This window comes from Ictidomys tridecemlineatus, unplaced genomic scaffold, assembly GCF_052094955.1.
Source record: "Ictidomys tridecemlineatus isolate mIctTri1 unplaced genomic scaffold, mIctTri1.hap1 Scaffold_604, whole genome shotgun sequence".
In the NCBI taxonomy this organism is placed as follows: domain Eukaryota; kingdom Metazoa; phylum Chordata; class Mammalia; order Rodentia; family Sciuridae; genus Ictidomys; species Ictidomys tridecemlineatus.
In genome coordinates, this window is record NW_027524123.1 from 120,182 (window position 1) to 143,062 (window position 22,881).

The 22,881-nt window shown below is 43.5% G+C and overlaps 1 protein-coding gene, 1 long non-coding RNA gene and 1 pseudogene across 17 annotated transcripts in view; 2 read left to right on the top strand and 1 right to left on the bottom strand.

The window, feature by feature from the left end:
- Window positions 1-5,432, bottom strand: part of LOC144374180 (uncharacterized) — a 21,163-nt gene extending 15,731 nt beyond the window's left edge. The window contains exons 1-4 of one of the 14 annotated variants that reach the window (XM_078037114.1): window positions 5,273-5,432; window positions 3,662-3,876; window positions 388-596; window positions 15-227 (exon numbers count right to left, since the gene is read on the bottom strand). In XM_078037114.1, the coding sequence (XP_077893240.1) occupies window positions 15-56 (42 nt within the window). In that variant the 5' untranslated portion in view covers window positions 57-227; window positions 388-596; window positions 3,662-3,876; window positions 5,273-5,432. Of the gene's footprint in view, window positions 1-14; window positions 228-387; window positions 597-2,905; window positions 2,924-3,661; window positions 3,877-4,460; window positions 4,600-4,679; window positions 4,819-4,974; window positions 5,119-5,272 lie in introns of those variants that run through there. The other 13 variants (XM_078037115.1, XM_078037116.1, XM_078037113.1 and 10 more) reach the window with 13 other exon arrangements.
- On the top strand, window positions 4,704-16,068 carry LOC144374181 (uncharacterized). Of its 3 annotated transcripts, XR_013433657.1 has the most exons (8): window positions 4,704-4,843; window positions 6,162-6,273; window positions 6,994-7,049; window positions 12,767-12,962; window positions 13,485-13,634; window positions 13,727-13,831; window positions 14,029-14,788; window positions 15,126-16,068. It is a non-coding gene; the product is annotated as an uncharacterized LOC144374181 (long non-coding RNA). The 3 variants fall into 3 exon arrangements; XR_013433655.1 differs by having other exon boundaries at window positions 13,485-13,831; XR_013433656.1 differs by having other exon boundaries at window positions 13,485-13,821.
- A 1,903-nt stretch (window positions 16,069-17,971) lies between these two features.
- Window positions 17,972-20,699, top strand: LOC144374182 (nuclear receptor subfamily 1 group D member 2 pseudogene; annotated as a pseudogene).
- Window positions 20,700-22,881: the final 2,182 nt, after the last annotated feature.

A 22,881-nucleotide genomic window follows, 5' to 3' on the forward strand; every position in this document is an offset into this window, starting at 1 on the left:
CGCTGGGGACTCACCTCTGTGTGGAACTCTTCAGGAAAAAGGGGATCAAATCTCATGAAGCAACTCTTCTCTCCTCTAGCCCATGGGCAATGCAAGGAACTTGCATGATACCAGAGGCTCACTCTCTCTTCTCATGTCTTCTGGAAAGGAATCATTAATGCTTACTTCAAGGTGAAGCAGAAGCCTGAATTCCCAGCTGCACAGAAGTGTTTGAGGGCAGTGTCTCCCTTAAAACCCAAAAATAAAAAAAACAGGTCATTAAACAGGCACATGGAGTAGAGTACATGATCAATGATCCCTCCTCCCTGGAGCCTTCCACATGCCCATCTTCCACATTCACAGTGCAATGCTTGGCCATTCTCAAGACCAGGAGACCATGATGCTCACCAGGAAGTCAATAAGGAACATGAACAGAGCAGCATGGATTGCAGAAGGTGGCACACCAAGGATCTTCAGCTCTGCTGCTAGAACACAAGAACTTAACTTCAGTATTGACTTTCTGCCAACTACCAAGTACGATAGCAGTGTCAAGCCCAACATGCAGATATGCAAGTAGTAGGTGACATCCCGCATCCATTCACAGAAGTGGGCAACATCTGCAAGGGAACAAGGAAGTATCTTATCCTTCCTCATAAAAATCATCAGAAACAAAATTAAATGGATGCAAGACTTCTCATTTCACTATTACGTAGCTGTTGGAATTCCCTATTAAATAATACCTCCTCCAAAATAAAAAGTATCTCAGACATGTGTCAACTATTCAATGGATGACATTTTAAAAACTATGGCCTTTACTTAATATTTATGTATGCTATATCCCTGCCTAAGGCTCTTTGGGAAAGGAGCACATAGAATTGGATCTTTGAAAATCTCACATTTGCTGATAAATATTTCTGCTGATCTCAGGCATGGCAAAGTGAAAAGTGGGACTCTGGATATTCAAAGAACGCAATGTTGTGGGATTTGTGTCCCTGATCGATACATAGCAATGGTTTCTATGAAATCCAGTGAGGGAGCAGGAGTAACAAAGCTGATTGCACAGATGACCTCAGGGAATGCTGACAGGTAGGCCAAATGAAAAATATGTCCCAGCTGACCGTTGGTATTTGGGCTTCTGATCCCAGTCCTGTTTTTTAAAAAGGTGCAGACAGGCAGTGTTCATTAAAAAATGTCTACCATGTAAAAGTGGGTAATTTAAATGACATCTAGTTACACATCTGATAGAATGGTCTGGCAACATATGAATTTCATTCTAACAACAACAACAACAACAACAAAACATAGAAAATGAGACATAAAGATAAAACCTTGTCTTCACCAGGATGCCTAAAAATAGGTTTTATTTGGCTCATGCAAATATCTTTCAATAGAATTTCTGATTTCTGAATGAACCCATTCAATTTTATACTGCACAGATCCCAAGGTTTCTTTACACAATATTCTCTTCTTTTTAAAGCCTCACATAGAAAATGTCTCACAGGACATAGGAGGGGAATGACCCAAAGGATGACAGAATGGCTGGAACCATTCTCAAATGTGCACATACAGTCAAAAGTTTGAAGGCACCTAATTATACTCTAAAACAATTATGAACCTATTTGATCCATTAATTAATAAATATCACCACTTTACCACTTGAACCAAATCACAGAAAATTGGAAACAGATGATCATTGGCTTTGATACCTTTACTTCCATTTCATTACCCAGAGATGATCAGAATGCCTAAGGTCCTGGGGATATATTTTAGCTCAGCCCATGGTATTGCTTCATTGTTTTATTATTTTGTAAATAATAAAATATAACTTCATGTTGGATGATATATTCAAGCCATGAATATATCATCCAACATTGTTCTTCCCAAAACATTAGCCCAATTTCTGTGCATGCTCACTTACTATTTAGGAATTTTACTTATTGTTTGAACGTTCTAGAGGACCTGTTAGACTCGTAATGGACAAATAGTCCAACATACTCTTGAGAACATATGAGTGCCATAAGAAGAAAATAAAGTCAGCCTACAGCAATGGGCAGCTGCCTGCCCTCGGCTGGGAGAAGCACTGGAGAGGGCACCAGGGCTGCTGGGCAGCAGAGGCCTCCACAGCCCTGCAGGGAGCCTGGAGCACAGCTCTGCAGAACCATGCTCAGCCCTGGACAGAGGCACATGAGTTCCCATCACAGGCTAGAGTGTGACAGTCCCAGGTGCACGCCTGTCATGCCAGCCACCAGGGAGGCAAGAGGAACGTTTGATGTCAGCCTTGGCAATTTAGACCCTGTGGCAAAGGGGAAAGACAGTTACAGGGGTCTCTGAATGTGTAGCTCAGGTACATCACTTGTCTAACAGGCTTAGGGTCCTGGGTTCAATCCCCAGAACCACACATATACCATAAAGTGAACTTGGAACATCATTTAAAATGATGGGTCAGGTACACAGAAGGATTTCAATATCACCTCTAAGAGGAGCTCAACTTGAGATTAGAAGGCAACAAATGACCACCCGGACTATTGACTCAGTGTCTGAAACCCTCTTTGAGCGTGGGAAGAACTGCTGGCAAGATACCAGAGGACCAGAGTACTGTGGCCCCTGTAGGGGTGTCTCTTGGCTACTGACAAAGATTGTTCCCCTCCTGGGGCAGCTGAGAGCAAGCTGGGCCTTGATGCAAGGACTAGTGCTTTAGATATAGACTATGCAAGCAAGGGACAATGTCTTTAATAAAACTGGAATTAAGAAGTCACTTTGATAAAATTTTAAAAAAAAGAAGAAAATAAGGTCAAGTAGAGGAATGGGCAGAGGCATCCAGAGGAAGCCCATTTTCACAGGAGAAAATCCCCCAAAGAAAAGCATCAGAATAGATATCAAGAAAAATACTGGGCTGGGGATGTGGTTCAAGCTGTAGCATGCTCACCTGGCATGCATGTGGCCCGGGTTAGATCCTCAGCACCACATACAAAGAAAGATGTTGTGTCTGCCGAAAACTAAAATATAAACATTAAAATTTTCTCTCTCTCTCTCTCAAAAGAAAAAAAAAGAAAGAAAAGAAAAATACCAACAAAAACAGTGTCCTCTCACTTTGTATCTACTCATCATGCAAAAGTTAGAAAGTTAGATAATACAATCCTGGCCACATACAGAGCTATTCAGAAGAGCCACTTGGCAGTGCTAAATCAAAGAAGTAAACATACATACTTTGACCTAGAAATTCCACCTGTCTATAGATTACCCTCATAGTGCTTAAGCAGTTTCACAAGGGGACATGCACAGGAAAATTTATCCTCATGTTCCTTACAGAGTTGTCTGTGCTTACAGGGAGTTGAGGGCTGTCAGGGTGCCCATAGGTGGGAAAGTCAAAAGCTAAAAATGTAATGGATGCCAACCTGGATATATTAATAGAAATCAATGAAAAACAATAGATTGATACATGACAATAAAATCCCTGAGTTCAAGTTCTTGCTATCCTACCTACCAACAATCATGCTTGGTCAAGATACTGACGTACTTCAAGGCAAAAAAGAAAGAAAGTATTATGCCATCATTAGTTTTCTTAAATGCAAAAAAGGAAATGGTAATATTTACTGAGCCATGACCTGTCATACATAATATGTGGGATTATTGTGGACATGTTGGTAAATGATTATCTACTCAGATATGTTCCGTGACTCACCAAATGCAAAGGCCCATGAAGAATTAGTCTCCACACATGAATTCTTCCTCAAAAGCCTTGAGTCAACAGGGGCTTCGCAAAATGGCTTCTTGGCCAACTTGATGACCTCCTCCTCAGGCAATGCTTCCACCTGAAAGATGTCTCCAACTTGTTCTCGCTCACATTTCCACAGTGCCGTCAAAAGAAACAACATCTGATACTCTATTGAATAAATCCTGAAACGGACCGAACACCGTACTTCCTTAAATATTTTAAAATTATCAAATGCAACTTCAACTCAATAACTTGTATTAGGCAAAATGCAACCTTAACCTCTTACACTGTGCTCTTTTACAGACTCACGTGTCCTAGGTTTTGACTTAACTGGACACTGAGCAGTCAGAACACGTGCTACTTCACATTCCTTACAGGTGTTCAATTCATCTCTGCCAAGCTGAATACAAATCCCTGGTCACTTGAGAATGGAAGCATATCTCCCACAACAGCATGCATCAGGAAACACTGAGGTTTTCATTAAAATACCCTTTTGAAAATCACCTAAACCCTGCCAGCTCACTTTTCTCATCTCTAAAACGAAAGGTCCAACAGGACTGTCCACCTCGTGATTTCCCTGGAGTTTCCTAGAGGAATCAGGCTTAGGCTGGTGTCTGAAGTCAAGCATGCAAACAACCCATTTTAGCAATCAACCGCCGTCACTGGGAATCATCCCAGGGCACATTCTGCAAAAGCTGTCCCCAGGCGACTCTCTCACACACAGTGGAGAACCTGGGGCCCGAGGACTCCCTCCCGTGATGCCCACCCTATCGCTGCTCTCTCCTTGGCACTTCCAGGAACTGCACTGCTTTGCTGAATCCTTAAAACCCGCAGGGTCTCTTCCCATGTCCACCAGGAGCAGGAAGGAAACAGGACTTAAACCCCAGAATCCACAGGTGCCACAGGAAAACAAAAGGACACAGAGTCAGTGACACCTGACACCTGGGCGGGTCTCCCTTCTAAATGCCTCCTGCCCCCAGGTCACCTGGGCTCCCCTCCCCTCTCCAGGGGCCTGTGGGTCAGGCCCCCTCTTCTCCTCTGAGGTCCGTGGCGCAGGCCACACGGCTGAGGCCACCGCGTCCTGAACAGGACCCTGCAGGTCAAACTCCACCCGCTGTGACCAGCAGCTCCGCCGAGGAGGGCCCTCAGGTGAGAACCGGGACCGCGGGGTCCGTGGTGGGCGCTGAGGGGACCGCCCCGGCGGCTCCAGGGGACAGGCAGCCGGGACCGAGGCTCCAGGGCGGCGGTAGAGTCCTCCGGGTCCCCCCTCATGTGGGCACCTAGACCGGGGCCGCTCCTGGCCGCTCACTTTCTCCTCTCAAGGACCCCGGGAGCTGCACCCTCCATCCGGGACCCGCAGCCCCGCCTCCAGGGCGCTACTTCCGGGCTCCTCCCCCTCGGAGCTCCCCGCGACAGCGGCTCAAAGTTCCTGCCCTGCACAGGCCCCGCCCCCGTCTCCCGGGGACGCCTCTGAGGCGCTTCCCCTTTGGTCTGCGTGCTGGGGGCGGGGCCCTGCGCCCTTGCCGCCTGCCCTGCTGTCACCCCAGCTGGGGACCTAGGGTGCCGCAGGGTCCTCACCTGGATACAGACCCCCTCGTGTGAGGCCTCCGGCTGCCCCTCGTGGCCGTGGGACCCTGTGGACTCTGCCCCGATGCTCGGGTTTCCTCAGCCAGGGGGAGGGGATTGCTGCCCAGGAGGACAGGGCCCTGGGGAGGCGCCCGCCACTCCCCTGGCTTTAGGGACCGCCTCCGAGGGCCTCCTGGACAGCCAGCTGCGGGCGAGGGCTTTCCTGGGCAATGTGGTGAGCTCACTCCCAGCCTCAGGTCGGGAAGTGGGACCTTCCTTCAAGCAGGCACGGCACTCAGGGTAGCACTGCCCTCTGGTGGCCCTGTGCAGTCAGCGATGTGGTTGACTCTCCCAGGGTACTGGGACTAAGCACCTAAGAAAAACTAAACCGAAAGAAAGCCCAGGACCCTGCTTCCCAGGCTCCCCATGAGATGGGCCTTGGAGTCCCCAGAGCTGCTTCTGTGCCCTGATGGGCCCTCCAGTTCCCCAAGCAGCCTTCCTGCTGAAGTCCCGAAGAGTTTGCTGTCACCCTGACCTTCCACCAGTGTTCCCCATACAATCCCATAACTAAGGTCACCTGGAAAGATGACTCAGTTCCCTGTATTTTCAAATGGCCAAAAGGATGCGAAGAGGCAGCACACGGTATGGATCAGATAGATGGTAGTTGATTGTATTAGGTAAAGGAAGTGTCAACTAAAAGAGAATGACTACTGGAGACATTAGGGTGCCCTCTCTATCCTCTACTCTTCCCCTTCTATAGTGTGTAGCATTCTGGTGCTTGGCTGTGGTTGGTCCAAGGATAACAGATGTGGTAAGATGTACAGTCACTGAGGTTGGGCACTTCTGCTTAATATTTTGGTTTAATCGTATTTTTTTTTAAACCTTTGATTGCTGCCTTCAGAATTTGCCACTACAGAAGAAGACAGCCTGAAGACAAAATTGCTAAGAGGAAAAAGGCAGGCCCAAGATCACCATGGAGAAGTGAAGATGGAGTCCAGGTCCATCTATGAGCAGTGAGTGAAATTCATTTTGGGAATTGAGCCAGTTAGTATTGGGATTTGATATGGCTTGTAACAGTGTACCAAGAAATTTTGGAAGGTTTTCCAACTAGACAAAAATGATGCCCCATAGTGAGACAGTTTGAGAAAATGCCTATAAAGCTGTACATCATACAATGTGTAAAATGAGCAACTTCCCTATGGGACTAGAAAAGTAATATTGAACAATTATTTAGAAAACTAACTCCTAAGAGCGTTTTGTACAGTCAAATGGACTTTTCTATTAGCTTACAGTTCTTTGAGTTTCAGTAACATTGAGACTCAAGCAACCAGCAGCACCATTGAGTAGGATGTTAGTTGTAGGTTTGTTGTGGCTGCCCTTTACAAAACCTCTGAATCTGCCAGATAATCATCATTATGTCCATAGTGTGAAAATCAAATGCGAGTCTAGGGAAGTAAAGAGAACACTTTCCTCAGTTCACTGCACTTCAGCAAATGCTTCTCATTTTGTCATATCCCCTTTGGCTCACTTAAGTGACCCACTCCTGCTTTAGGTACTCTCAGGTGATATTTTTATTTCACTTGTGTCTTTGAAGCATGTCCCAAAGGTTGTGTTCTTCTTTATTTAGGTTTGCTCTACTATGATAACATGTCCAAGGAGGTAGTTTAACTTTTATTAACCTATATATCCATGTATCTGTCACTCCATCCATCCATCTCTCTTCTCTATTGCAGACATATGCACATCCATGTATATTCATCATCTGTTCTCAGTAATTGACAACATGTGGGTAAGTTCATTTTGTTTTTACTTACATTTACTAATGCCCTGGGTTTCCATATTATTTAGAAATAAGTGCAAGGCATCATATTATTTTACTCATAAATAGAAAAGTAGGACAAAACTATCATCATGGTCATCATGCAAATAACACTGAATTCTTTTTGATTTTTCCAGTGTCAGCAATAGAACTGAAGGCTGCAGTACTGCTAGGCATGCATTTTAACCCTGAGCTACATCTGCAGCCCTCTCCTAAATTTTTGTTTCAAAACAGGATATCATTAAATTACCCAGTTTGGCCTCCAACTTGTTATCCTCCTGCTTCAGACTCTGAGTTGCTAATAACCGTGGCTTCTTAATATTATCACACAGACAACCAGTGTTTATATTTCTCCAGTTTTCCTAACAAAATACTCTTTTAGGGTTTGGTTATTTGGTTCATATGGATGAGAAGGCCTATGCTTTGCAATTGAATTCACCTGTCTCTTAAGTTTCTTTATTCTGAAAGTTCTCTGTTTATTTTTTTCTTGCAGTGAAAGCAATGAGTCATTTATCCTGAAGAACTTCTTACACTGGGGTGTTGCTGAGTGTCTCCCTATGTTCTCACGGATCATTCTCTATGTCTCACTATCTTCCTATCATCAGTAGTTACATTTAAGAGCTCAGTCTCTGATTTTTGTTTGTGTACATGTGGGTATGTGCATGTACACATATGAAGAACAGTTTACAGGTGGTGTAATTCTAACAGGAGTTGTGCAAAATCTGTCATCATATGATTTGGGCAGTTATTGATGATCATTGCTTGGATTCATTTATTCATCAGGAGATATAAAGTATTGATATTCTGATTCTATCATTCTTTATTATAAGTATCTGGGATACTTCTCTAAGAAGAAACTTCCCTTCATTAACATTTTTCTTCCCTGAGGATCAATGTCTGATTCCCACTGTGCGAAGTAGTTTTCAAAGCAATCCTCCCAAGTGACCACTTCTTCTTTTGCAGAATCATTTAATATTCATGGGTCCAAAAAGATTGAATGAGTTTCAGTTTATTGTAGCTCTTTTCTTTCCCACTGTTCAAATTGTCCTATTCTTGCCTTTGAGAGGGATCCTTTTCAAGTCGGTTCTGGAGCTGACCATATCCTGTTCCATACACCTTTAACTCTTCAGTTTGGTGGAACCTTAGAAGTTTGCTGCTTCAACCTTTCTTCTTTTCCATTGAAGCTCATTTTTTCTTATCATTCAGAGACTTCCTGAGGGCCCTAATTATGTATTTACACTAACTTCTTTCTTCTGCTAATTGACGTGTTTCATGTCAACACAGCAATCATTCTTGATTGACTTTAGAATATTTGGGGGGCATTTTTGCTATAACCTGACAATTCTACAATAGAAATCAATCCACATTTATAGAATCTGGGATAAGCTCTAAAGTTATTCAGCATGTTATCCTATTATTTTTCAACTCCTTTAATCTCAGAGTCCCTTAAAGTTTTGTTCTTCTTAATTGAGGATGAACAACATCATCTCTAAAGAAGATAGAACCCCAGGATTGGTTGGGCTTTTATCCCATTTATCCTCTTTGAATCAATGCTCCCAGGTGAGAGGAAAAATTGATTTCTTTGAATTTCTGAGCCTCTTAAGGAGCACAAACAATGAAATTGTAGTAAATGGCACAATAAGATTGTGCATGTGCTACTTTTAATATTCAAATATAAATACTGTATTATAAATTTATGTGTACAAGATATATATATAAATGTAAACCCTAAGTAACCCATGAATATTCTGTTTCTCAACCCAAATTGCTTTCCTTTAATGCCATAACAAATTGCTTCCTGATATATGAGACCCTTAGGATAGATTCCTATTGATAGACCCAACCTGATCTTTTCTTAAAATTGGGAGCCATCTCGCCACAAAGCCATTAAAAGATAATTTCAGCTTTACTATAAATTACTGCAATTCTGAACCTGCTTTGAATGCCTGCCCATGCCTTGAACTCACCCATGCCTGGCTCTCTGACCAGATAGCAGCCCTTTCTGAAACTTTAGTGATGCCTCATAAATCTTGGCCTTCCCTGACCAGGCAACGACCCTCTCTGAGTCTCTAATGACCTTCATAAATTCTGATGTTGGGGCCAGCAAAAATGTAAACTACCATTAGTGTTATGCTCCTCAGAGTTTTGTTATCTGTAACCCCCCTTTGTGTAACTTTCTGAGCTATAAAGCTGGGCTACAGGAAAGCTGCAGTGGCTGTCTTGTTCCAGCGGTTTTGGGTGGGAGAGGCAGCCCGGCCGGTCATAATAAGTTTGCTTTAATTTAATTTTAATTGGAGTCAGTGGACTTGTCTTGTGTCATGGTCTAACACTATTTTCATGAATACTTTGAAGAAATCACTTATTTAAAAAGAGCAGATTAGAAAGATACCATGGAGAAGAAAGATGGTGGATTAGTGGAAATTTGTGGTTTTCACATCTCCATGAGTTGAGACTCAAACAGTGAGGAATCTCCTTCTCCAGGAGGTGAGTGAGAGGGAAAAAACACTCCACTGACACTGAACACTGGAAGAGTTGGGTTACATCAGACAAGGCTAAGGAACAGAATTGAAGCTGAGCTCCAGATGGGCTCTGGGGGTAGGGAAAAAATACAAAGTCTGAAAAGATCTATAAGTGCTGATATATGTTGGTGTGGGGAACCCCAGGATTAGAGAAGGAGCCCACCCTGGGTAAGCCCAGACGCTACTCAGCCCAATAAACTGGTACAAAAAAATCAGTCTTTCAGCCATACACAGGGAACATAGACTTAAATACCTCCATGAAACCAAGCTGAAATCACACGTGAATCTGACAGGTGCCGTCTGCAAGATCTAAAGTGAGAGCAAAAAAGGAGAATCTCTAGTATAGAGATTTTCTGACATGGAGAAAATGGAGAAAAACCTTGCCTGGGGGCAATATAGATCAGAGAGTCCAGAGAAATCCCATGCCCCTCTCCCTGACTCCACTGAATCATCAGCAACCAGAACCAGCAGCAGGGAGAAACCAGGTGGGGCAAAGAGACAGAGCTCAGTGCTCAGAAACAGCTTTGCCTGGAAACAATATAGAACCCAGAGGTCAGAGAAAGCCTGTGACCCTTTTCCCCCTCCATTGAACCTGCAGCCAACAGTGCACAGAACCAGTAGCAGGAAGAAACTTAATGAGGAGGAGTGACTGAGTTCAGTGCTCTAAACCACCCCACATGAGAAGCCAAAAACAAACACACAACCAACCCTCAGTATCCCTGATAAACAGCACCAGTGAAGGTTCAACTTTCTCCTACCACAGGCGGTTCCCTGTACAGGGTACTGGAATACAGTCCTGAAATATCATTGACTCTTTAATGCCTGAACCCCCCCACCATAAAAAAATACCTGGGAAAGTAGCAGATCAAATTCCCACCCCTGGGAGCTTCACTTGTAGCAACCCATTGTACAGATCCCAAATACAACACTCAGGAAGTCAAGCTGATAGCATCTTCCACAGCTCATCTTGAAGGGTTCATTTTATGTATGTAGATGCTCCATGGTTTGGGGCCTAAATATTTATGATTGTTATGTCTTGTTGATGTATAGTTCTCTTAAGCAGTATGAAATGTCAAATAGATCATAACACAATAATGGACTTCAACACACCTCTCTCACCATCTATAGATCTTCAAATCAAACACTAAATAAAGTATCTGACATGATGCTGACATGGTCAAGTTTGCAAGTCTTTTTCTTTGTGAAGGAAGAAAGTATTTAAGGTTTTTGTGGGCCGCAGGGTCCTTGCACACCTAGTTAATGCTGCCATTGAGGCAGGAAGGGTCTATGGATTAGATCTAAATGAATGAGCACAGGTATGTTTCCCCCAAAACACTTCATTTATGAAAATAGGTGGCGACAGGATTTGGCTCATGAGCCATAGTTTGCTAACCCCTTATACAATAGTAAGAGAGAGAGGAAAAGAGAATGTTCTAACTCAGTTCCTTTAACTCAGTTAACTGATGAGACAGATTTTTTAATTTTTCTGTTTTCCTTTATGTCTGGGGAGATGCTAATCAAAAATGTTGGAACTGTGTATTTTTTTTCTGTATTTCTTATGCTAACAAGTTTAGGACTGAGTAAATCTTGCAGTCTACATCTGAGCCTCCTTGTCTCCTGTCAACTCTCACAACTGCCAAGACAGTGACTTTGCTTCTGGGTCACACCAGCTATTCCCTAAAAGGCTTGTGTTCACCTGCACTTCAAATGCCTGGATTTGAGGGGTACAAACCCCCAGCCCAGCACTCTTTTTGCTCCACATGTACATTATGCAGGCAATGCATTATTCAGCTCAATTGAAGAGCTCAGGATACAAAGCCACTGTGTCTTACGTGTCCTCCCACACTGCCAGGGACATTATTCAAACACTTGATGCTTGGGGTCCTTTTGCTGCTTAGCTAGCTCCCTTATCTTAGCTGAAAATAAATTGCAAACATCATCAACAAGATTCCTTAAGTAAATCTTCCTGTGCCTGCTCATATCAATACTCGATAGAAAATTATTTGAAATAATCTCTTTCTTTCTCAGATTTCATTTTTTGAATTGCCCAGGAACCTTGGAGTGTGGGTGGGGGGGACAGTAAGTTCTGGGCAACATTGACACATTTTGTTTTAGATGCTGTCTCTTCACACTTTCCTGGTCCCTCCTGATTCTTTCAGTAAGGGTCCAAATAATGTTTAAAAAATGCTAAGAATGATAATGGCTAATATTTATTAAACACTCAGCACTTTTCTTGAAATATCTTATTTAACTCCCCCAACAAGCCTCTTAGGGAGCTTTGACTAAAATCCCTAGATTTACAGAGCCGAGCTTTTGTCCCCAATTTCCAGTTGACTCCCCAACTTGTACTATGCTCTGTGGACCACATCACCCACACTCCAAGCCCTTGGACTCCCCAGCCTGTCTGGCTTCTTAGTCAGGTAGCCTTTTTGTTGACAGGATAACAAAATAATGATCACATAAGTAAATTTCTGTTTTTTTATGAAAACTTTCAGGTTCACACACATTGTCACTTTCTATTATCCCAAACAGGTCAGGAAAGTTAAAATAGAATTGAAAAGAAAAACCATAATATTTAAAGATGAAAAAAAAATGAGGATTTCCACATACATAGGTAGAAACTAGCAGAGTTGAGAACTCAGTTCAGGCTACTTGTTAGTCCGCTAAAGTGTCCTTTCAGGGTGCTATGGTTCTCCTCAGGAATTCTCTTTCCCCAGGGCAGTTCAATGCTTTCTTGTGATTAAGGCCCAATGGAACCAACCTAGGTAGCCTTCATCAGATGAATGGATAAAGAAAATATGTCATATATGCACAATGGAATATTACTCATTCAGAATGACATCATGGCATTTGCTGGTAAATGGATGGAGCTGGTGAATATTATGCTAAGTGAAATAAGCCAGTCCCCCAAAACCAAAGGCCAAATGTCTTCTCTGATATGCAGATGCTAACTCCCAGTAATGGCCGGGGTGTTAGTACCTGAAAAGATAAAATCTTATGGGAAACATAAGGGCACGAAGGTTGGGTGTAAATCAAAGAAGATAATTTGGGATTTTGAAAATGCTTGGTGCAGGAGAGCAATAAAGTATCTGTATATTTCCTGTTGATGCTAAAACAAATCACCTCAAACTTAGTGGCTCAGACCAACACACATGTGTCATCTTACAGTTCTGGAGGACAGGAGTCCAAAGTCACTGAGCCGAAATCAGAGTGCCACAGAGCTGGTTCCCCAGGACTCCAGGGAAAACCCCGTCCCAGCGCCCTCTGCCCGGCAGTCCCTCTGCCCTCAGCCTCCTGCACCTGGTCACTCGACCTTCTCTCTGACCTACCTCCACACCCACTCGTGAGGACGTCTGTGACTGTGGTAGGTGGAGGACAGTTTCCCACCTCGAGGTTCTTCATTCTCTCTGTGCAGCCCTTTACCATTTAGGGTACAGACTGATGGGTTTGGGAGTGTAGAGGGGCTCCTTAGGGCACATTTAGCTGACAGCAGTTATCGGGACCTCTACATCCCAGCGAGAAAGGTCCTGACCTTGGTCATTCCTACTCGCTCCTGTTGAGACATTTTGAATGCCCACTGCAGTCAGATGAGCTAGAGTGCTCCCATAGCTTCTCCACTGGCAACGGGCTCTGGGGTTGGGGTTCCGGGCCCATGTGCGGTGGAGAAAGCTCCCGGGTCTTTGTGTAAGTAAGTGTCAGCACACTGAGGCCAAGCAGTAGTGGGCCAGCTCTCCCTTCCTTGACCATGCCTTGTCCCTGCAGAAAGGGGTGGCAGTGGGGACAGCTGTATCCCCATTCCTGCAGTGTTCAGGCCCCTGGATCCACCTCCTTCTTGATTTCCTCTCTACCAACCCCAGGATCCCCTCTGTCTCTTCTTATTCCACAGAAGCTACAGACTCCAGCACTCCACTGAAGCTCTGCAGACAGGAGAGAGGCTTGGAGGAAAGCCTGTGTGTCCCCTGTGCCCTCAAGTGTGGCACACTCTCAGTGACTCCTGAACCACCAACCTCTGGGCCTCCGAGCCTCACAACTGCCTGTATGGACTCCACAGACCCTCCTCCTCCTGGTGGGTGCCCATACAGGCCAGAGCCCCCTAACTTGTCCTCACTGGTCTTCTGCAAACAACAGGCTCCCGGGACTGAAGCCCACAGGAGGGCAGCTTGCTCCACCGGTTTAGATGTCGCGGAGTCCTTGACAGGCCAGTCGTGCACCAGAGCTGCTTTGTGAGTGCAGGTCGGTGTGTGTGCATTTAGAAGTATGTCGAGCATAGGTACAAGCATCTGTGTGTAATGCAGCTGTGTGCATCTGTGTGCATCTGTGTGCAATGTGTATATATGTATGTGTATGTGCCCTGGAGAGTGCACAACTCATGGCAGCTTTGGGGCAGTCTGTCACCTGGGATTTCTGATACCAAGTTCCTGTTGTCCCAGGTCCCTGGCTCGATCTGACTGGCTCCGCTGCCTCCTTCCCACTTCCAGGACTCCCACAACCACAAGCTGGCTGCACAGTGCTCGGGGCTGAGGGATTCCCCACCCTTCTGTCAGGTGCTCAGTGTCAGGGGTCTGGCATACCCTCCCCGAGGATCTCAGTGCTGGGCATTCTGTGTGGTTTGGGTCACTTTAGTGGCTGATCAAATTGGCCCACTACCTCCTCTGATGAGGTAAATGAGCAAGTGCCTTGTGTGGCTTCACATATTTCCATGAATTGCTTTTAGAATAACAAGTTTTGCCTCTTCTATTCTGGCCTTAAGGAATGAACGATCACGTCAAAGGCATTAGTTACATTAACATTTCTGGCTGTTTGGAGGGTGTCCACCCCTGGCCTGGCAGGGCCTCCTGCTGCCTGCAGTTTTGTGAAGCACACTTTGTTCTGTGGCACATCAGGATGGCAGGCCAGAGGACTCAGCTGCCCAGAGGTACGTCTTGTTGAGAATTCCTCCTGGTGGATAGCAAGTCTCCTGTGGTCAGGATGGCTGTCTGTTATGCCTGCTTGGAGTCACCTGGAGCAGGTTTTGTGGCCCACGCTTCTCCCTTTGTCTTGGGACCTCCTGCTGTCTCTGGGAACATCACATCCCAGCTCCTGTAAGGGTGCTCTGCAGGGTGACCGGAAGGCCTGTGGGCATCCCTCCAGCAACCGTGACACCTGTGTAACATGACCTGAGCCCTGCTCCTTGAGTGCTGACCACACAAGGTAGGCATCTCAGTGGGCCCCATCCCTTGAGGGTGGTAGTGTCTTCTGGGGGCTGGCTATAAGAAGCAGGCAGCCCTCCTGAACTTCCCCACCATGCCTTCCAGCTGTAAGCAGGGGTCAGGGGTCTTTATGTTGGGAGAAACACACGTTCAAGGCTGCTGACTTTATATGAGTACGTATTGTAAGAAAAAATCTCCTAAGCTGAATTCTCTAGGTTATAGTTGTTTTGATGTTTGCTGATAAAAAAGATAATTAGTCTCTTGTGACCCAGCAGATCCTAGAATATATACCTTTCTAAGTCACTGGAAGACCATTTCACTTTTTTTTGTTTTTAAAGGTGGTTTTTCCATGTTTAGTTTTCGATGATTGATGCCTGTCAGACAGCATCGTCCACTTTTATTTCACATACAGAACCCCATTAAGAGCCCAGCAACTCTGCAAAGGCACAGGTAGGAGGCTCTGGAACTTAGGCTCCCTGTGGTCAGGGGCCAGCAGGACTGAACTCGGGGAGCTGGGAGGACTCTGGGAGGGGCGTGGAGACTGTGGGAGCCCAGCCTGGGGAGGGCTCTGAGGAGCCCAGGCTCTGGGGGGTGGCAAAAGCCTCAAGCAAGCAAAAGGAGGCTTGGGGACAGTGGCCTCAGAGGCCTCTTGCAAGTTTGTTGACTGTGTGTGGAAACAAGGTGATGGCCAGGAGGTCGGTGGCTTCACTGACCTGGCATTTAGGACCGGAGGTCACTTCAGTCAACACGAGCCGCTCCTCCTAGGTGGGGTGGGGCTGAGAGCCTCATTGAACACTGGGAATATTGGAGAGGGTAGCTTCAAATGCTGGTTGAGGACGGGGTCTGGGTCTGGCCTTGGGATGAGATGACCTCTGCTCACCAGAGTGTGGCAACTTGTTGGAGGAGTATGCTCGGTTCAGCCTCTGCTGGCAGGCCCTGTCCAGGACCACTCCCTCTGGGCTCTTCTTCAGGCCATGGATGTCAGTGGGAGGCACGGGAAAGCAAGCCCTGGGGTGAGGTCTTCATGGTGCTGCTGAAGGCCCAGGACCAGCTCCTGGTGGGAGGATCTTGGCCTGCCCTGGGATCCACCTGCGGGTAGGGACTCACCCGCATTTTGCACTCCACCCTGGCCATTCTGCCCTGGCCCCCAGGCCTGGGGAGACTGACAGGGGAGGTCATCAGCTAAGAGGGTGGGAAGGAATGGTATTGGGCCTGTGTCATCTTCACACCAAGATTTCCAGAGGAGCCAGAGCACTGGAAGTCCCTCTCCATGTTCCTGGGTCTCAGGCATTCTGGATGAGGACCAGCCTGTGTCCTGAGGGCAGCAGAGGTCCTTGTCTGAGCAAGGAGTGCTGCCTGGTGGGAGGGTGTGGGGGTTGGGGTGGACAGGGGCCTGGCTACTGCATGTCCTAAGAGAAGCGCCTCGTGCCGGCCCCATTCCTCCTCTCTGGGGCGCCTGGGAACTGTCACCAGGAGGCAGGTGCTGGCTTCCTGCAGTGCGGTTGGAGGAGCTGAGGAACACACCCCTCCACACAGACCCCGCTGGACACCTGTACTGGCAGGGCCCACTGTGGAGCTCGGCTCTGTGCCTCCTGGCCCAGTCCCTGCCCAGTGCCCTGGGAGTAGTCAGTTATTATCACTTTCATGTCACAGGGAAGAAGCTGGCTGTGGATTGGGGACACCCTCTTCCCACAGGCAGCAGGCCTCATGCCCTGGATGGCTTTGTGCTTGTCCTTCTTGGTCCAGGACTGCAGAGAGGACTGCTATACCAGGCTGGAGCTGGGCTGCCCAGAAAGCCAGGGCGCACCTCCTCACTCTCCCCTTTTCTCCAGCCCCCTCTCAGCCCAGAGCAGGCAGAAGTGTGTCTCTGGGTCGGGCTGTTTGCCCGGGGCAGCTGATGCTGGAGCCCGGAGCGGCCCCTCTGGTTCTTCTTGCTGTTCTTTGCAGGACATGTTAGTTTACACAGTTGCAAAATTTTTCTTTTTGCTCCTTCTCAGCACTGATAGCAATGCCTGGATCTTTCATATGAATTTTTATTTATATTGGAACATGATCCTTGCTTCCTTTCCTGATTCTTCTTAGGCTTGCTTTTCTTCCTCTCTGAGCTGCAGTTTGAGCCTTGGCCATTGTGCATGGAGGAGGGAGGAGTCAGACTCTGCTATGGCCTTAGCTGGCTTTTGTTGGAGAACTGGCTTTGAGTCTCTTGCAGATGTGTTAAGTGTCCTCTAACCAAGATTCTCATGACCAAGTAGGGTGCCGCCTTTCCAAATGAGCGTAGTCTGGGTGAATGCTTGTTCCTCTGCTTGCATTGGAACCTAGAGCTCTGCTGCTTATCAGGGTCTTCCAAGATGTTGGTGTTACACGTTTTGTTCATCTATTTCCAGCATGCATTTCCAGCCCTCCACAGTCAAAAGAGAGGAAAGATGAAATTATTCCTGCTTCTTTTTGATAAAGTCGCAGGATGTGGTAAGCTCAGTGCTGCACAGCTGAGTGGAAGGCTGTGAGAGGGGCAGAGAGAGAGTTAGCCAGGGGGCCAGAATCCTAATTCCCATCCTTTCTTGCATCTTTTTGAAGTCCATCCCAGGAGGCTGTACTATTTTCTTTGTTGGGATGCTGCTGATCCAGTTTTTGCTATTTTCAAAAGTGTTCTTTTTGTTTCCTGTGTGTATGTGTGTATGTTAGATAGGGTCTTCCTCTGTTGCCCAAACTCCTGAGTGCATGTGATTTTCCTGACACAGCCTCCTGAGTGCTGAGGCTACAAGTGCAAGCCCCCAAACCAAGTTTTTTTTTTACATGACAGTAGAATATATTTCGATGTATCACACATACATGGAGTACAACTTGCCATCCCTGTGGTTCTACATGAAGTGGAGTTACACTGGTTGTATATTAATATATTAACATAGAAAAATGATGTCCCATTCATTCTAGTGTCTTTTCCAATCCCATCCTCCCTTCCTTTCCTCCAATTCTACCTGTCCACTCCTGTGAACCTACTCTCCCCATTTCTGCCCATTGTAAGTCAACATCTGCATATCAGAGAGTTTTCAGCCTTTTGTGTTTGGAGACTGCCTTATTAAACTTAGAATGACAGCCTTCAGTTCCATCCATTTACCAGCATATACCATAATTTTATTCTTCTTTATGGCTGGGTAATATTCCATCATGTATATGTATTAAAAAAAAACAGAGGAGGCTAATTGAAATGCAAAATGTGATGAAGATCATGATGAACAGCAGTTCAGTGGTCACTTGCAGAATGACAAATTAGTAGAATATCATGAACAGACATCTTTACCAGCCCAGGAACAATTGCAACCGATCCCCCAGTTGGAGCAAGAAAACATCAAAAGCTCTCCTCTTCCCTCTTCTGATTTTGCAAAGGAAGAGGTGATTGGCATGGTGACAGGAGCCCACAAGGATACATTTTTGTATAATCAAAAGCAGCAAGAAAACTCAGCTGAGAGCATGTGGCCCCAGAGAAGAGAGTGGATTCCCAAGAACATGGAGTGGTAAAATTTAAACCATGACCATTATGGCAATGGGCTTAACAGCCATTCTCCTTGTAGTGAGAGCCAGCAGCATCTCAACAGACAGTACAAAGGGCGGAACATAATACATTTCCCAAATGGGCATGCCATTTGTATTGCAAATGGGCATTGTATGAACTTCTCCAATGCTTATACTCAGAGTATGTGATGGAGTTCCAATAGATGGATTTTCTCAGAATAAGAACAAGAATAGTTACCTGTGCAACACTGGAGGGAGGATGCCTCTGGTTTGTCCAATGAGTAAGTCTCCATCTATGGATCACATAAATCAGGGCATAAAATCTGGGAAGAATTTTCCAAGAACTTCACTCCGGCAGTGAAAGAAGTGTTGGAAATTGCAAAGCATACTCCAGGATTCAGAGATCTCTCTCAGCATGACCAGGTCAACCTTTTAAACACTGGAACTATTGAGGTTTTAATGATACAGTTTGCATCATTATTTGATGCAAAACAGCATACTGTCACCTTCTTAAGTTAAAAGAGAAATAGTGTGGATCATTTACACTCAGTAGGAGCAGGGGATCTGCTAAACTCTCTGTTTGAATTTAGTGAGAAGCTAAATGCCCTGCAGCTTAGTGATGAAGAGATGAGTTTGTTTACCGCAGTTGTCCTAGTATCTGCAGATCAATCTGGAATAGAAAATGTCAACTCTGTGGAGGCTTTGCAGGAAACCCTCATTCATGCACTAAGGACCTTAATAATGAAAAACCATCCAAACGAGGCTCTATTTTTACAAAACTACTTCTAAAGTTTCCAGATCTTCTATATTTAAACAACATGCCCTCTGAGGAGCTCTTGGCCTTCAAAGTTCATCCTTAAGGCCTTTGTTTATTTGAACATGAACTGATGCTAACTGCACATTTTGTGCTAAAATACTTATTTATATGTGTGTACTCTATATGGAGATAAAAAAGACAATACAAGATTGTAGGTTATCTCTGTGATCATACAGTAGCTGTTTGGATCAGGAACTCTTCAGCCATGATTAGACATTGACTGCATCTCCCCAGTGGACCAATTAGCTGTGTCACACTTAGACTGGAGAAGTTATACTGGATTATAATCACACTGAATGTTAGACTTTTTCATCTGCCAAAACCAAAAACTATTTTATTCTCCCTGTGATATACATATAGTGCACGATCACAAGTACAGGAGGATGTAAAAAATCAATCCTTTGTGGTAGAAGTTGTGTTGAATATTGGAAATCTTGGTATCACCACAGGACTGTTAGATCTGGTTATCAAATACTTTGGGGGCTGGGAGAGATTAATGTTTGTATTTTACTTTGCCACTTTTAAAGTATATGAACTTGGGCATGTACTTGGTTGTGGAAAATGAGAATTGATAGTGTCCTCAGTGCCCAACCTCACAGAGATACTAAGAAATCTCTATAAAGCATATTTACCTCTTGGAATACAAGTACTATATAAAAAAGGTAAAATGTTTGCTATTACAGTTATTCATAATAATATTCTTTTCTTATTTCTGAGCATTTCTGGGAAAAAATTTCACACTTCACACCAGTCAATTTAGGGTTCCTGCATATGTGTGGGTATCCTACTGATACATACATTCAGAGTTTATAGATACATCAAATACATAATATGTGTACAAAGTATGTATATGAATAGTTATACATAAATATATCTCTTTACAATATTTTAAACCATGAAGAACTTTATCATACAATAAATTTAAGAGGTGTCAAAAGACCCGAATTAGGTGCTTGTTGATTTTACTTGTTGATGATAACATAACCATTGCTCTAAAATGTTTAGATGGTAGAATATTGAATTCATGCTCTATTTTTATTTAAGTGACACTTTATGTAAAAGTGCAGCAGGCAATCAAGTCCAATTTTTTAAAAAATGTGTATTTTTTGAGTTCATCTTTGGTAAATCTTTGGTTCAAGGTACTAGTTCTTTAGTTCATCCAGATTCTTACCTTGTGCTATAAGGTTGCATTGCTGCCCCTCGTACACATGCTGCAGCTTGATGACATGATAAAGAATTTTGGTTCTTTCTGGAGAACTAATTAAGGAAACTGTTTACTGTGTTGCATGTGTGCTTGTATGTGTTTGCATATGTGTGTGTCCTTAGTTTATGTGTTTTTTCCCCTCCTAAAATAACACTACAGGGACTTTGTCAATTAGATTTAATCTATAATTGAAATCATTTACTATATGACCTACAGGCTTAGAAATTGTGTAGTCAGAGACTTTGATCCACATGTCTTATGGTTTTATTAAATACTTCAGATCAGTCTCTGTTCATGGCAGTGGTAGAAATAGCCAAAGTTTTAGAATTTCATGTTTTTATTTTTCCCTAAAAAATAGAAATTAATTGGACTTTTTTGGTAGAGATGCCTTCTTTATAATATTTGGATTATATAAAATTGTAAAATGTTAAGAGCTCACTTTACTGCACTAAGCCTGTTACTTTCCTGGTATGCGAACAGAATTCTTTATTTTTTAATATAGTTTAACTTGTTGCTACTGGGATTTGAATTTCTGTGGCACTCATTAAATAATTTAAAAAAGAAAAAACCTCTCATTATAAAAGAGGAAAGGTGATGGTGATGTCTGTAACACAACACGAACCACAACTGTGATTTACCTGAAGTAGTATGACGGTTACGGAATACACAGTTATAGTTTTGTGAATTCTTACGTAATAGCATTATCTTTTTATATTTTCTCCTAAGATAAACAGTTGCATAGTTTTCTTCTATGAGGGATAGAAACAGCTTTTTGAAGTGATATTGAAAATTTCATAGATCACATTCTTAAATTTTGCCTTTTACATAAGCCACTTTATTACATGTATCTTTAAGACCATTAAGTCATTAGGAATGTGTAACCAGAACTATGCTAGTATTGCTTGTAAAACTTTAGTTAGGATTAATATATACATATATGCATCCACATGTAGGCATAGAGATTCTCATTTTGTTTTGTAAAATTTTATTTGAATAAATTCCTCCTATAGGTAATGGGAAACAAAATTAACAGTTCATATACCACTCATAGCCTTTCTCATATTTCAAAATAGCCCAGTATAAACTGCTATTTCTAAAGTTACACCATGAGCTGATCACAAGCACATTCTTTGATTGAGTCATGTTACAGACTTATTAAGTGCAAAGAGGACAACCAATGTAGGGAACTTCTGAGTCTGTTGCTTAATAATGTACTGTACAATTTAAGTGATGCTTTAACTCTGATTTTACATTTTAAAGTTAAAATGTGGGCATTATGTCAACAAACTAAAACATTTTCCCCCTGTGCATTTAATATATGTCTATGGGATCTGGGAGAGGACTTCAGGATTCAGAGAGAAATAGCTGAGGGTAAGGAGAAACGTCTTGGGATGAAGCTTGTCCTTATGGTGATAGTTTAATTACAGATTTAAAAATCAGAAGAAAATTTCATTTGATTAAGTGTATTGCTTTCATATGTATATTTTAAGAAATTACCATTGTAATTTGATGAGGTGATTTATTTTTTGCAAACATCATCACACAGCAATGTGTAGAAGCTCAGATAGATTTATTACTGTGCACGAGAGTAAATACGTATCTCAATTTTTCTTTTTCTTTTCCAATATAGAGTTTGCTGAATGTACAATAAGACTTTATCACTTAGGATATAGAAATTTTTAGGGGTGGGGGGAGGGGCTCTGTCAGAAAATTGTAAACAAAGACTGTATTGATTTAATCCAAAAAATTAAACTTTAAACTATTCTTGAATTAACATAAAAATAAAATGGCTATTGTTTTAAAAAGATAGAAAATATATTGTTGACAGGATATGAGTTGTTTATTTTCTACATACTGTAATTGATGAGGACATGGATAATATCTTCATGTTTCTGAGAAGTAATATGTACATGGGGGGAGGGGATAATAAATATTATTTCTAACTGAAAAAAGAAAAGAACCAAAAATCATGCCAATAAGTCAATGAAAAACCAATCTGTAAGGCAATTTTCTAATATATTGAATTTACAGAGAAATATGTTAATAGATTGTTATCAATTAACTTTTAATTTGAAGTTTTACAAAATAATTCTTTAAATAATTAAAAAAATGACTTTTAGGACTTTGAGCAAAACAAATTGTTGCATCCTAAATCCTGCTCTAGTTTCCCTTGGCATTTGTCTCCAAATATCTCTGGTATGTGCCTTTGTACAGCATTAGTTAATGGGGAGTTCTCCTATGCCCTATTTGTTTTTTTTTTTTTTTTGGCATGTTCAGTACTTTAAATATTTTATGTTGTTTATTCTCAGTTAAGGAGCAATGGAAAAGTAAAGTCTTAGGAGGATAACAGAGCTTGCAAGGAATACATCTTTTATTAGTACCTTAATAAGGAGAGCTTGCCTCTAACAGAAATGGACTGTGACCACCTGTGAACTCGTGTGGATGGGACGGCTGACTGTGCCAGTGGAGCCATGGCTGCACTTCAGAGAAGGATTAGAAAAATAACAGACTGCAGGTTTCTCCCTCTGTGGGTCCTTCTTTCTTGTAGTGTGGAGAGCTGTGC